The 16,691-nt window shown below is 37.3% G+C and overlaps 1 protein-coding gene across 2 annotated transcripts in view; it reads right to left on the reverse strand.

Moving 5' to 3' along the window:
* The window catches only part of LOC114564873 (guanine nucleotide binding protein (G protein), alpha activating activity polypeptide, olfactory type), a 42,353-nt gene extending 38,782 nt beyond the window's left edge, over positions 1-3,571 (reverse strand). Inside the window, exons 1-4 of one of the 2 annotated variants that reach the window (XM_028592515.1) lie at positions 2,792-3,571; positions 2,464-2,536; positions 1,652-1,706; positions 709-828 (exon numbers count right to left, since the gene is read on the reverse strand). In XM_028592515.1, coding sequence (XP_028448316.1) covers positions 709-828; positions 1,652-1,706; positions 2,464-2,536; positions 2,792-2,930 — 387 coding nt within the window. In that variant the 5' untranslated portion in view covers positions 2,931-3,571. Of the gene's footprint in view, positions 1-708; positions 829-1,651; positions 1,707-2,463; positions 2,537-2,620; positions 2,710-2,791 lie in introns of those variants that run through there. The other variant, XM_028592516.1, reaches the window with a different exon arrangement.
* Positions 3,572-16,691: the final 13,120 nt, after the last annotated feature.

A 16,691-nucleotide genomic window follows, 5' to 3' on the forward strand; every position in this document is an offset into this window, starting at 1 on the left:
TGTACTTGATTTATTCATAATAACATGTTAATACTTTTGTTTGGTTCCCATTGAAGCCCAAAGTGTATCAACAACAAAAATTAAATTCAGACCTCTTAGAGTCTATCTACAGCTAGGTCATTCCTGTTTTGCAGCACAGCCAGTGTCAAACAAGGAACACTTTTAAAATGATGTAAAACATTATCTACATTTCCAACACATGATCTCGCGCTATCGAAAGGCTGATCACACACTGAAAAGAACCCCATGTGCTCCAACTTGCATTCAAATCCACATACAATACATCTGCTCCGACTACAAAGGGGAATCAAACCTTTAACAAGCACCTGAATCAACCAACTGTTGATTTCATACAAGTTAACGAACGTTTCCATTCATAACTTCATATCTCCCGAGGAAAAAACAATGCCCTTAGCTTTTGTTTGTTAAAAAAAAAAAAAAAAAAAAAAAAAAGGACCTCACCACGTCATAAAAAGGAGTAAATTAAAGAAGAGAGGCAACATTAGGTCTGTTATAGCAAAATTACATCTGACATCCATGAGCTATATATCAGGAAGATCTACATTGTTGGCCATAAAAAAACAAATCCTCTCATCACACACCATCAAACACCCACACAAACACATTAAGAAAGACAAAAAAGCACATATGTACTATACCAGTCTCTCTCACACATATTCACATCTGCACACTTTAAGAACGTCTTACCTGCGAGTAGTCAAAGTCGGAGAGAGGTGCTATGCTTTTGATGTAATCGATTCTGAATTGGTCCTCTGGGTTGGCTAGCGGAACTGGGGGTATTAAAGTGCTCATCGCAGACACTATAGTCTACAAAGCAGAAATTGGGGGGGGAAACAAAAAAACAAGCATTAAGCAAGATGAATACAGTAGGGATGTCACAAGAACCGGTACTTCGGTACCAACTCTGTACCAAAATTCTGAAAACGTGCCGGTACTCATGTTTCCACAGTACCGTAGGTACCGAGGGATGCAATCCTTCCGGATCTGACGGGGGCAGTATATACAGCTAACGTTAAAAATGTTCTAGACTGCCACTAAATGCTGAAGAAGAACACCGACCAGCACGGAAAAACTGTGAATAGCCCCTCATCTCCTGTACGGCTTGACCGCATTCAGATTCTGGCTTTACCGTACATCTACGGCAGCGGCTTTCACGACTTCACCTGGAACTCCCAAACCGCAGGTGAATATATTTCTCTCTGCCGTTGTCTATCACAACCTAATGTGTGCTCTGATAGCGCTTGTTTTAACGGACCTCTATAACATCAGTTAACTTTAACCAGCCCGGTTCTTTGTGAAAAACAACAACGGCAGAGAGAAACAGACGTAACTAAACATGCTTGCTGTCTGGGAGTTCTGGGTGAACTCATGAAAGATGGTACCGTACGCTGGCTGTGTGGTGATGGCAGGCTTCAAAGCAACGGGCTGTGGGGTCCGGTATCATGTATTGTGTACTTTTGTTGGTATCGGTACCGAATACTAGATTTTTGGTATCGTAACATCCCTAGAATAGATGGGGGAAAAAATCTAATCATAAGCCTGTATAATAATAATCAGTAAAATAGGATTGCAGTGGGTGTGACAAAAGAGACATTGAGCACATTTAGGAAGTGATATAAATGAAACTCACCACTATGGCATCCTTCACGTTTTTCCGAATATCTTGGATTTTCTGTTTCTTTTCTCTGCATGGGGACAGAATAGATGTGTGGGGCAGCGGTTACAAAAACATTAACCACAGCAGACCACAAAAGATTTATCATCAAGGTGATTACGAGTAACATATGTTTTACAGCTAGGTTAGACAGTATTCTTAATACATACATACATACATACATACATACATACATACATGTTGAGGCTGGGAATATGAAACAGGTAACAGTGAAATGCAGTATAGATTCCAGTAAAATGCAAAAATAAATGGGTATGATGTATTGTAGACGTGATTTTTATCATAAAAATGCAATATTAAGTAGTCTATCCTCCACATACACATAAAAGGTATTTTCATACAGTTTCAGGACTCTTGACTATACTAGGCCTGTTTAAAATAGACCACTGGTAAGATCAATGCCATGCAAGGCCTTGCAGCAAAACAAATAATCAATAGACTTGTGTCGATCACAACCTTTCACCCTCTCACATGAAACAGGAAACGTTGAATTATTTTGGCATCTGTGTGACACTGAGATAATCACATATGTATGATAACTGTACATGTACACGAAATAGGAGAAAAAGAGAGGGGGGAGATATTAGCTGCTTTGCATGGGATACTGGGCCCAACAGGCGCTGCAGTGCCTGGGGAAAATCCATTCACAGGCTATATTCTGGCCTCGACAGTGTTATTCATTAGGAGAGAAGCCATAAGAATATGCAATAATATGATTCTTGATGCGTTAATGTAGCTATTTAATAAGTGTATTGAATAGCACTCACTCTGCGTTGAAGCCGTTGACGTGTAGAATCCTCATCTGCTTCACAATGGTGCTTTTTCCGGACTCTCCCGCACCTTCGAAAATAGACCAAAAAATACGTAAGAATATCACCAAAATGAACACGAATATGGGCATCCGGGTTAACGTTAAAATCATACATGTTTTGGAAATGAAGCTAGTTAATTGCAGGCTCTCTCGAGCTTCGCTTCCATCAATATCCACCCCCATGACATATTATTGCAAGCGCTGTCAAATGGGGCTACGTGTTCGGTAAACGAAAGGGATTACGGTTACATTTCAGATAGCCATCACATATAAATCAGCCTTACCCAGTAATAAGAGCCTGTGTGTGGCTTTATACGCTTGTCTTTCCTTTTGTAACTGTTTTTCTATCTTTTTATTAGCCTCTCGTTGTGCCTTTTCGTCGATGCGTTGATCTTCAGTCTTGCTGTTGCCCAAACAACCCATCTTCCGTCGCCCTAACCCTTCCTTGTGGAATCGTAAAAAATATATAAAATAACACCCGGGATGATTTTGTGGTTTAAAAATAACACAGTAATGAGTCCACTGTAAAATAAAAAGGAACAATCTCTGCGAGGCTTCTCCGTCGGAGGGAGGAATATGTTCCCCCGTTACAATTCCGCTTTAGCCGCAGCCAGCCGTCATCCAAACCGTGTGTTAGTTTACAAACCAACGAAGAATAACGACTCGGTTTAACAAAGAAATATCAAAAATACATATAAATAGGAAGAGAGAGAGAGGGTTTTCAATTTCTGGGAATCCAGTCAACTGTTCCTATCGCGTCTCCAACCCCTCTCTTCTCTCAGTATTTTTTTCTATCTGAATTTCTATCAGTATTTCTGTCTCTTTAACTCAGCACTGCCTCTCTCTGTGGCACCAGGAAGTAACCGTAGACCGTGGAGGTGGAAAACAAACCTGCGTTAAACTGTAACATTAATAACTCGCACTGATATAGCATTTTATAACTTGTGTGGAAAAGGGAGAGGAGCCATTCCCGATTTAGTTCGTCGCTATCCTGCTATCAAATTAATCGGCAAAGGGGTGGAAACCCGGACGCCTCTCTGTGCTGGTTTACAGAGGGGCTGGGTCTCTTCTTCTTCTTCTTCTCTTCTTCTTCGTCTTTTTCTTCTTTTTCTTCTTGTTGGCTTCCAGTCAATGAGGTGGCCCCTTTACTGTCTATGGGTGGCCCTGACCCAAACCAAACTGACTGTGTACTGAGCTTTACTCATCTCTGTAGTTTATGCATTACAGGCCTGGGGGCCATCGTTGTAGTCTTTGAGATAATGAGGACTACTAGTACGTGGTGGAGGAAGTACTCAGACAGTTTACTAAAAGTAAAAGTACAAAGTTAAAACCTTTCAGAGGTTTATACTGTATTAATATATAATTAAGTGGTGGAAAGTAACTAAGTGCATTTACTCAAATACTGTACTTAAGTGCCATTTTGAGGTACTTGTACTTTATACATTACAGGCCTGGGGGCCATCATAGTAAAGAAGGAGGACTACAAGTACATGGTGGAGGAAGTAGTCTACTCAGTTCCTTTACTAAAAGTAAACATAGTAATACCCAGTGGTGGAGGAAGTAGTGAGATCTTTTAATATAAGTATAGGTAGCAATACCACAGTGTAAAATATATAAATGTAGTCCATTTATCTAATATTGTGCTAATGTTAACTACTTTATATGTTAATTACTTTATATGCCAGGTACTTTAATTCATAATAATACATCAAAATGCATTAGTTGATTTATATTTTGTTTTAACAGTCTGAATATACAAAGTAACTAGTAACTGTATATATGTAATTCATGAAAACTAATTTACAAAACTAATAACCTCCTTTGCAATGTAATGTTTACATTATAAATATTTATACAAAATGTGCACGTCACAATTGCAATTTCTTTATGTACAGTAAAGCAATGATTAAAAGCAGCCAAGTATTTATTCATGTACTGTACTAAAGTACAATTTTGAGGTACTTTTTATGCTAATTTATACTTGTACTTCACTACATTTCAGAGGGAAATATTTTTTATTAGTCCACTATATTTATTTGACAACTATAGTTTCTTTGCAGACTAAGACTTTACCAACAAAACAAACATGATCCAATTGTAAGATATGATGCTTTGTAATATAAAGTAGTTGAAATAAGCTCCACTTTGACCCACTACAACAGTAAATTGCTTCTTACATTTGTAAGCATCAGAAAAAGACATCTGATAATATAATCTACAATAATATAACTGACTGAGGTCACTCTGGTGCATGAAAACTTTCAAATTTGACTTTAAGTACATTTTGCTAATTATACTTATGCACTTTTGCTTTGATTGCATGACTTTTATATGTAATGGAGTAGTGTTGTATTGTGACTTTTAGTTGAGTAAAGGATCTTAATACTTCTTTTCCCAGAGCAGTAAAGACAGTAAATGAACAAAAATCTGCTCAAACACAATCTTTCACCAAATGTGTCTATTTTAGGCTCCTTTGCTTTGACATCCATTAAACTATTCTATGGACCAATGATTTCCCCCATTGGGGTTGGGACCCCTCCTAAAGGGTCATGAGATACATTTAATAAAAAAAAAAAAAAAAAATCGCAAAGAAGAAAAAAAACATATTATTACTAGTTTATTTCAGACTTTCTACTAATCTTTGCTTTTTTTCTTTGGAATTCAGGCTAATTTTACCTCTTCAAGTCTCTAAAATGATTCAAAATAAACAATCTGAGAAGGAAGAATCACATATTGGTTGAACTGCTGGTCATAACTTGTAGACATATGCAAACAGTGACAAAGGATGGCAAGTAGACATAAGACACAAGCCAAACGGGATTGGGAAGCATTGCTATATAATGCATCGTGCATACCCTTACCAAAACTTGATTTAATCTTTCATCTTATGAACCCTTGAGCAAGATACAGAGGCCCCGCAAAACTGTGCAGGCCAACTGCATGCACTGGCCAGTGCATGAAAAGATCATTACCCCAAGTCATATTAAATATCAAAGAAAAATCATAATCCATATACAGTAAAATTGTAGGGATACCATAGGAAATAAAAAAATGGCATACAGTTTTGTTTAGGTCACCATAAAGTCATCATTAAAAATACTGTAAGCAATGGGTAGTACCAGAGTATTATAGTAATAGCTGAGGCATTAAAAAAAGCATACTATCAATCTTATAGTGATGTTTTCTTGGAGAAACAATGTACTTTTCTCACATATGTCCCAATTTTGGCATTAAAAAAGAAATAATTGCTTAGTGCCGACATATCTCATGCCAACTTTTTCATAAATGTCAAAGACTATAAAATATATCAACACTAAACTAGAGACCACCACCAAAGGACAAAGGCCTCTTCATCTCAGAGTTTGTCTATAATTTTTTAGACAAATTAATTCTCTTTATTTTAAACAATGTATGTGAATGGCCTTAAATAAAGTTTCATCTCCAAATATCTTAAAAAAACAAAAACAAAACAAGAACACTCTGGCAGTCCAAGTCATGCTTTTGCCAATAAGGAGGAAACTGTCAATGTTATGGGTATTGTCTGACATTTATCTTTAGCTTGCTGTGGCTTCCTCTAAACTAGGTCAACGTGGGGTGTGGGTTTGTACAGGTTTGACTTAACAGTAACCAACACTGCACATTGCATGTACACTACCATTGTGTTATTTGTAGGTAGCAGTGGCAGAAATGTTTTCATTATTAACGTCTCTATCAGTATGTGTGAGACAGAAAAGGAAGTTTTTTTTCATTCAAAAACAGCAACCGGTAAAAAGTTGATAGGCCAGCCTTAAGATTGAGCTAATGTGAGGCAACACTACACTTTTGTATTCAGGTCAGGAAAAAAAAATTATAAATGTACCGTATTGTATGCTTGTATTACAAATATGCTCATAGATCACTCAAAAGCATGAGGCAACCATGAATGATTATTTGTGTAACATGTAACAAGGAGTGTGCTGTTATTGTCTCCATTATGCAAACACAATGCAAATACTAGTTTAATGTAGTGATATGAGTGCTACAAAGTTGTGTGGCATGCAAAACACAACTGGAACCCTCATTTCACTATAGTGGCATGAAAATATTAAAACCACCCCCTCCACACACACCCTCATCAGAAAGGGGAAAAAAAATCCTGTCCCCACCTCAGTAAGCAAGGTCAAAACAAGTGACTGGCCCACATCACTCTCTAGTGGTTAGAGGCAGCACCGCATACACTCTGTCAGCTCCCTCTAAATGATGCAGAATCAGGTTTTGTTGCATAGATTATCATCATTCTTTTAGAATGACACTTGTGTTTAACTTGCTGTGGCTTTCTCTTAACTAGACTAAAAAGGGTGTGTGTTTGTGTGTTTGTGTGTGTGTTTGTGTGTGTGTGTGTTTGTGTGTGTGTGTGTGTGTGTGTGTGTGTGTGTGTGTGTGTGTGTGTGTGTGTGTGTGTGTGTGTGTGTGTGTGTGTGTGTGTGTGTGTGTGTGTGTGTGTGTGTTTGTGTGTATGTGTGTGTGGGTGTGTGTGTGTGTGTGTAAGTATTTTAAGGTTTGTTGTCAAAAATTCCATCTGCTAAAGAGGGGAAAAATGACTCCATGCACGCACACCTTCAAATTGAGTTTAAGATGTGTACTTTTCAGTAGGATTTTGTGATATTACAACTAGTTTGGAAGCCAATCGTTGTCCAATATGCAACCTACACAAGTGTAATGTATCCAGTTCACATATACTAATATACTGATAATTGACTTTTCAGCAGAGTAGAAGACATCTTGTGTCCAGCGGTCGAACTTTTGATATAAACAATATTTGCATATTCATTTATTCTAGATTGTTCAATGAGAAGGAAGGACTAGATGTAGATGTATTATTTTTTAACAAGGTAATTGAACTTTTTTGTGGTAAAACAACATGCGATACAAATATTATTTAAAGCAGATAATTTTTTTTACATGTCTGGAGGGGAGCTTAAAACTATGATTGTGATATTTATAAGTAATAGTAGCAGTTATCTTTCATAATAAATGTCACTGGCAGTATGTGTGCATGTGCAGTTTTGGAAGAAGTTTTCAGATTATTTGCTTAAGTAAACAAAACAAGAATCTAAAAATACTCTTTTGCAGGTAAATTCTGTGTTCAAAGTCTGACAAAGATGTTTTTACTATTTTCAGACTGATAGTGGACCTGTACTGCAGAATGGCAACCACAAAGGCCCTTAAAATAGCTATTAATCAATGACCAACTCTCGACAATGCACAGTTTTCATCACAGTTCATTTTGGAGGCTTTGCTAAATTATTGCACTCAAATAAATACATTAAATATAGTCAAATACATGGGCTTTCTGGATAGGTAAAGATTATACCGACCAGTGAACGGTTACAATAAATCTAACAATATCTGACATTTAAAAGAATTCTTTTCTACATATAAATCGACTTCTACACTTATTCACTAGCCCTGACTGTAATTGAAGCATGTACTGTAAAAACAAGGCACACATCCAAATGATATCCAGCTAAAATTAGCCTCCCTGAATTTTATTTCCAAAGCTGGAAAGAACTTTATAGCGCTCTGTTAAGAGGCAGAGGCTCTCAATAAAGTCTAAATTATACAGTAAGCAAAACGTGGAGAGCAAACACTGTCCAATGTCCTTCTGGTGTGGTGTGGTTCACTTTGATTCAGCTGATACAAGTATCTGCTATCAGTATAATAAATGTGACATAATTCATTCTCCAGTACCTCAGGTTGGTCTTTACATCAACTAGGAACTCAGTTAGTAGCAAAGTTCAGCAATGGTCAATGATAAAACCCATTTAGACTGAAGCAAAGTTCACCTGACTCTACTGGTATTTCAAGGGCAGGGCCAACATTGATATACATTTCACTGAGTAAGCTTTTCCAAAATATGGCTTCACGTGCACAAAAAAACCCTTAGAAAACAGACAAAACACGACAATAAGTGACTTCCGACTTCATTGGCCTGCCCGCCTCAGTTCAGTCATTGTTTCTGTGGAGTGTACTACAGTGCTAGCAGCCTGTTGGTTAGGCTCATAAAAGGGTGATAAGGCTGAGATATTAAACGGCAAGTTAAGGACATAGGAAAGCTGTAACAGATATTATCACAGGCCTGTACAGAATCTGATCCAAGGTACCTAACAATAAACTAACTTCCTTTCCAAAGAATAATCGGAATTTGCCTTCCAGTTCCCATCACTGTATTCCTGTACTGAAGTATAAAGTCTGAAGGAACTCTATTAAAGGAATTCTGATTTTCTGAGTTGTCCCCTGGTCAAACTTGTTTAATAATGAGTTTGTTATTGCATTTTTACACACAGTTTTAAACTAATGTAGCCTTCAAATAGGACAGTGGTTCAGAAGGAGTCCACATTAGGTGAACATCTTGACACAATCTTTCATGACACAAAATATATCATGTAAATTACTTCACATGTTAACTTCACGCTGCAAGAAAGTTGTATTTGAAGGCAACTGAACTCCAGTGGTCCTATAACAACGCTACCTCATTTTGACTAACATAAACCATCTGGCTTTGCTTTAATAGATGGTTGGACTACCTTGATCTATTTAATATTGAGAGGTCAAATACTTTTATAGGAGCCTGGGCAGCCACTAGGACATGGCCAGAAACTTTCTGTTGATGTACTCTAAGATTTATTTCTGTTATTTAATTGTATTATCTATGATTTGGTAACTTCCTAATTAATTCATTGGTTGTTTGATCCATAAAATGTCAGAAAATAGTAGTAGTCACAATTTTCCACAGAAGATAAGCAAATATATTAACACATGAGAAGCTGGAACCAGTGAAGGTTTGGAATGTTTGAAACACTTAATGATTCAATTTCCTACAGAAGGACTAATTGCTTAATCATCTGGTTGTTTCAGCTCCTAATATATATATATAAAAAATATATGTACAGTATAACCATGTGGGAGCCATGTATTGTTTGTTGTACTGTCACGTCCACTTTACTTTGAATTGATTTATAAAGCTTCAATTCCGCAGGGCCGGAGAAATTTCTGCATTACTTCCAGTCTGTCAGAAATGAGTTTTCATATTCAGTAAATAACTATACTATGTCATTTCTGAACCGTTCTGCATTTGAAAACAAAACCTCATGCAATGAGACATTTATGATCAATAATTGTGTTATATTTAACAGGTATTTTATAAAACCTAACCATAATTTGAGAGTTGAACTATGTCTAAAATTAGGAAGATACCAAAAATTCCATTAGATCTAACATTACAAAATGTAACAAATACATATAACTCAAACTGATAGATTCTAGCTCCAGCACAAGCTGGACATGGCAGCCCACTTAGGATAAACATTAACTACTTATGGCTATCATTATTCAACTAAATACCTGCAGCAAATACAAACATAAAGTGACCCAGATTAGCTAGCATACGTTGCCTTGAAATGTAACACTATTTGAAAGGTGTCCACTTTCAGAGGAACACAAACCACCTCAGTCCTCTGGCATGCAACAAGAGTCCTACTGGAGACCTGGAGGGTATAAAGTCCCGAAAGGCCTGTTAAGAAAAACCAGAAGTGGCCTGTGGCTGGTGCTGAGGCTGCTGGGTGTACCAGGACAGATAGAAAATAATTGTGATTCTATAGTGGTGTAGAAAGCCACCCAAACCATAATGACATGTTGAAATAACACTATAACACATGTCACACAAACTGTATAGCTTTCAACTGTGGTTCATGGGAGAATGTATGACACTTCCTTGTGTGACTTCATTAGGATGAGCCATTTCTTCCTGTGTGTAATTAGTGAGAGCTGTTTAACCAGGAAATTAAACTGGTAGCCATTTATTATATAGAGTAAATAAGCATTGCTTAAAGTAAAGAAAATACATGCAATATGTTATTAAGGGTGTTTTAAAACTGCAAGTGGATGAGTTCTGTTTTGTTATAAATGTGTTAAACATTGTTTTTCTCATCAGGGGAAGCTGTGATAAGACGTAAAGCTCCTCTTCCTGATCAAGACTTTCTCTTTTGAAAGTTAAGCATTGACCTTTATGAAAACTACTGTGTGTTAGCCTACGTGTACAATATAGAGATGGTTACGGTATGTGTGGTAAAATAACACAACCTACAAGCTAAATTTAAGTTAACAACAGGGTCAGAGAAGTCTGGCCTGACAAAACACCTCCATCTAGAAATGCACTACATTTTTGCTGACCAATATTTGGAAAGTTACATAAGTCACATAAACTATCATGGGATTCCAGTGAGGTAATAACATGTATGACCTAATACTGATTGCCCTGTAATTTATATGGACACAGTTAAACAGATAAGGCATTCAGCCAAGTCACTTTTATTATGAATGAATCAGTCAGTTAAAGTTTGATCTAACTATTATCACTGACTCAATAAAATGACAAAAATAATATCAAACCAACATAGCAAGTTGCCAGAGCCCTAACTGATGCCTTAAAATTGATTATTAATGGCAGCATGACCATATTGCAAAAAATACTAAAGAAAGCAATTCTTTGCATATTTAAAGCTGTAATCAGCAAGTGTTTGGCAACTTCATCATATTGATGATCAGAATTAGAATTACTGAGTTATACTTTGTGGATCAATTATTCATCATCATTCAGCCCATTTTCCCACAACAATAAGAAGGAGTAAAAGCACGTGGACACCTACACTTTTACTCTACAGCCTAATAAACTAGCATCTATAGTACACTATACTACAGGCCACTATACTACACTCTAATCTACTATATTGTACATGTATGTTTTGTTTTTTTCTCCCCCCTCCACCTTGGACTGGGACACAACCACTGAACATTTACACTAGGACTGTCACTGCCTCTCTGGCTAATGGCTCTCACTCACTGCCAACTTCACATTCACTTCCTTACTACATACATTTACTATACAGCTCATACTGACCTATAGAATATTTATATTTATACCACTCTGTCAATATTGTACATACCGGATCTTTAGTGTACCTATGCATATCATACCTCCAGCTGTCATTCTGTATCTTTACTATTAGCACAACTTGTACTTACACTTTCTGCACCATTTCTTTTTATGTACCTGCACTGCTTACTATGTTCTACTGCATATACCTTAGCATATTCATACCACTGTTAATACTGCTCATACTGTATATATCTAGTGTATTCATACCCCACACTTTTTATTCCACATTCTATTTCATCTATATTTTGTCCTGTAAATTCTGTACACTACTCTGCACCATCTGCTTTTTTGCACTTCTGGTTAGATGCTAAGCTGCATGTCGTTGTCTTAGCACCTGTACTCTGCAATGACAATACAGTTGAGTCTAATCTACTGTGTTGTAAACCCTTATTGTAAATGTGTTAGTCAAAAGGCTATGTGTCATCTGTTGTCCCTGGACAGATCAGACTTGTCACACTACACAACAGGCCACTATACAACATACAGTACTCTACTATCCCAGACTAAACACTACTAAAAGAATGATTTTAGATGAATTAAGGATATACTATACTATATAGCCTTATACTACCATATTATATTATACATTGATTAATTTGAAAAACTCACTATAAATGTATATATGGTCCAACAGCAGAAAGCTAAGTAGCCTCTATACATCCTTGTATACTAAAGCCTATTAAGTTATACTATATTATACTATACAACATTCTACTATACTATACTCAACTGTACAACATTAACCTATTAAAAAACCATACTGTGAATGTGCCAAAGTAAAATGCCTATTATTTATCTGTAGTCCCTATACAGATGTCACACTACACCCCAGGCCACTATTACACTAAACTATACAGATACTAACATCATATTCAGAGCAAACATGGCCCAGTAGCCCTAAGATAAATATGTCTCTATCAGTACATAATTGTACACTAAAGCTTAATAAACTGCACTCTATATTACACTAGACAACATCCTTCTATTCTACAGGTGACTACTACACTCTACACTACCATACTGAACCCTTACTAATGCTAGTTCTCATCTGTTGTCCCTGGACAGATGTCACACTACACAAAAGGCGACTATAAAATACTACATTATAATCTAGAACACTACTATTCTATGCTGTCCTACATTATACTACTAGTATGTTGGTATTCACAGCAAATGTGGCCTTGGTGCCAAAAAGCTGGGTGCTCTCTCTTTCTTATCTTTATACTAAAACCAACTAAACTGGATTCTACATAACATCATACTATTCAACACTCTACTATACTATTATACAAGTCACTACACTACAATCTAATACAATATATTTTGAATCATTTCAAAATCTTTACTCAAAAGTCCTCGGACAGATAAACTCTTACACTATTTTATGCTAGTTTTCAGAAAAAACAAAGCAAACTACATTATACCCTCTGTAACACTATAAAACACTACAGGCCACTATACTCTGCCATAATACATTATACATGTGTTTATTATAAAAGAAATACTGTAAATATGCCACAGTTGATCAAAATGCAGTTTTTCATCTGTAGTCCTATACTCTATACCAGTTATTCTTAAAGTGCTTAGTCTGTGGCACTCTGACAGGGGGTCCATGAAAACTTTGCAGATTCATTTAAATTATGTTTTTTTTTTACAAAAGGCTTCATAGTTCAACGAATAATATTTGAATGTTTAAATCTATAATAGTTCATAGATTACTTTCTAATATAACAAATCTATAACTCTTGGAATGGTGGAATGAAACTAAATACATTTCCTTAAGTATTGTACTTAAGTACAAATTTTTAGGTACTTTTTGAGTATATTATTCTGAAATGGGTCAATCTCATAATGAGTACACAGTAGTATTGCTACTTTTACTTAAGTAAAAGATCTGAGTACTTCTTCCACCACTGCTCTTAGAATCTGAAAATACAGTCTAATATCTTTCTAATACATTTCTCGTGTTGTTTTTTTTTCCACATAACTAAGACTATGGAAGTGTAAAAAAAAAGAGGCAACGTCAAATTATTTCAAGGGACATACATGATATATTCTTGTAAGGGGTCCTTGGCTGAATTTCTTTTTGAGAATCTCTGCTTACTATACTATACGCTAACTATCAGAGTAAACAAAATAGGATGGCCCAATAGCCAAAAGCTAAGTGGTCTCTATTGTACATATTTGCATATGAAAGCCAACAAAATGACTCTCTTCAAAACTATACAACACTCTGCAGGCTACTCTACACTATACTCTATAATACTATCTTATTGAGAAGAATTGCTGTAACTGCCACAGTTAAACCAAAACCACAAGCTAGTGGTCTCTGTAAACCTGTGTGTAGGCTACTGGTTCATTTGATGGCCTGCATTATGTTTATGTGACTTTTTCTTAAAACCCCAAATATTAACAGTAAGAGAACTGCAGGCCCAGTGAGTCTGCACGTCCATCTTCATCATTGGTCATTGAGAGCCGCAGGGGGTAACGTTAGTCTTCACAGCCAAGCCAACAGATGTGGCAAGGCCTCGCCAGAGTAGTGACATAATTTCTGGAAAGGCCAGTAGGCTACGTTTTGGTTTCTAATAATAAAACGGCTTCCTAGTCCAACAACAACAACAACAACAGAGAAGGACTCTACCTACCGAGAAGCAGCAGTCGATGCGTCTGTTTGTACTCCCGTTTGAGCTCCTTCAGCGCCCTGTCAATATTCTTACTGACTTTCTTCGCCTCCTTCTCGGCCTCCTTCTCCTCCACCAGCAATTTGTCCCAGTTTTTCTGCTTTTGGGTGCTAGTCTTTTGCAGCAGCTGTAAGCGTCGGCCGCGGTCCTTCCCTGTCCCCTTACCGCTGCCTCCGCCACCACCGCCTCCTCCTCCGCCACCTCCGTTTTGTATGAGCACACCGTCGGTACCGGTGTCTCCACGGCGGTGCTCCCCGGCCGGGAGCCTGGCAGGGTCCCCGGGGCGCACCGGGCCGCCGCCGCCGCGTAGCGACGAACTCTCCCCGCATCCCCCGGCGTCCTCCTGGCGAGGTCCCACGGCGCGGGTCGGCACGGCGGTGTCCGGAGGCTGATCCGAGTCCGAGGTAGCATTGGAGATAGATCCGCTCAGGTCCCCGAAGAGCCGGGGACGCAAACTGTAGCACAGCCCCATGTTGAAACCAATATTTGTCTGTGAATGTGATTTTTCATAAATTAAAATATCAAAAAAATCGCAGTTGCGCCACCAGACCTAACGAGCCATCGTTACATTGGAGCTCCAGCGGTGCGATTTAAGTCTGAAATTGAGCCGAAAATGTGAATGAATTATGCTCTGACATTTGCTATATGTCATTTTGCATTTTCCCCAGTCAGCCTTCGCTTCGTAGTTAGTGGATCACCTGATCCTTTAGTGGACACTGCGGGTCCATCTTACCGTAAGTAACCAAAAGCACAACCTTGGGAAAAAAACGCGACTATCCGCTGCGCAGACAGTCAACAATCTGACTGCACAGTTGTTAGGTGCAATGCACGGCACGTCATGCTACTACAGTATGGCCATTTCGAGAATGCTGGTCATGATTTTCATTCCTCACATTTCATGCCTGCATGCCTAAAGACACTACTGCACTGTAGACAGTTAACCTTAATTCTTTTTTCTTAATCTCTTTATTATCAGACAATGACACCAAATGATATTTCTTTATATAGGCTGATAAACATTTATATAATACTTATTTCTAATAAAATGACAAGCCTTTTGAAAATGGATTCAAAGTAATAAGTAGCCTAGTATATTTTAACACTGAGATGTATTACCAGACTCATTTTCACATGTTCACAATATAGGCCTAACGTCTTTATATCAGCCTAATGTCTTTATATCAGCCTACTTCTTTATATCAGCCTTTTGATTAATTCTTTTTTTAGGCCTATCAATATGAGGTTTTCTAAATTCCACTAATCCGAGTGTCATTTATCAAACCTCTAAATATACAGGACCTATTTTGAGCCTCGAGCAGTTCAAGTGTTCCTGTAAATACTAGGCTATGAGAAATAAATATCCGGACTTCAAATTGGGATCCTGGAACCCAAGGGTCCTTGGGTTGGTCTCAGGGGGCTTCTTAGGGAATTAAGGAATTATTTCATTTTGCAATCTAAATGCAGTAAACTTTACACACAATACATAGGCTAATATATAAGAATATTTGGATTATTTGTTTTGTCTCCCAACATCAGTCTTCACCTACACTGTGACTAGCAACACAATGCTGATTTTTTTAGGTGTGTGTGTGTGTGTGTCTGATCGTGGTCCTTTGTGACATGTATAATAGAAAATATGCGTTATAGGGGCCAGTCACAATATGATGCGAGGTTAAAAACGAACCACTAGATGGAGCACTTATCTTCACAATACATGTAGACTTCAGAGAAAAGTCAGTGCAGTAGAGCCAAATAACATCCAATATGTCAGGTATATTTATACTTTTCAGTAGGCTAAGCTTTTGGATCAAGTAGGCCTATAAGCATTATGTAGTTTCTAAATTATTACATTTATTCCCACCATAACCCAAATACAAGGCTGGGTGGACAACTGGCCCTCAAACACCCTAAAACACCTGGTTCATGGTATGTCACTTGACTTTTGGTAATGTAGTCCTAATTAATTGTAAATTTGCACCACTTTTAGGTACAACAACAACTAAGCATTATTATTTAATTCTGTGTGTCCATATGGTAGAAGGACCTTGTGTCAAAATCAGATTTTGATACCTATATATAGGTAAAGGTATACCTTATAACTTTATTTTAGTTCAGATTGTGGTTAGATATTTTTAAACACATTTTTTTAGGAGGGGTCCCAACAGCAATTGTTTGACTATGGGCCCCCCCTACAGGCTTTTATACAACAATTCCCTACATGATATCATGCTACAGTATATCTGTGCATTTCTTTCTCTACAAATATATATATAATTGAATACAATCTCAAACCGTTCAGATTGAAACTAAGCATTATTATTTAATTGTGTGTCCCTATAAGGACCCTGTGTTAAAATCAGATTTTGATACCTTTATAACTTTATTTTAGTTCATATTGTGTAGCTGTGGATATTTTTAAACACATTTTTGTAGGAGGGGTCCCAACAGCAATTGTTTGACAATGGGCCTCCCTACATGGCTTTTACAACAATGCCCACGTGATATCATAAAAATGTCATGTAATAT

Source organism: Perca flavescens, chromosome 12, assembly GCF_004354835.1.
Source record: "Perca flavescens isolate YP-PL-M2 chromosome 12, PFLA_1.0, whole genome shotgun sequence".
NCBI classification, from domain to species: Eukaryota; Metazoa; Chordata; class Actinopteri; order Perciformes; family Percidae; genus Perca; species Perca flavescens.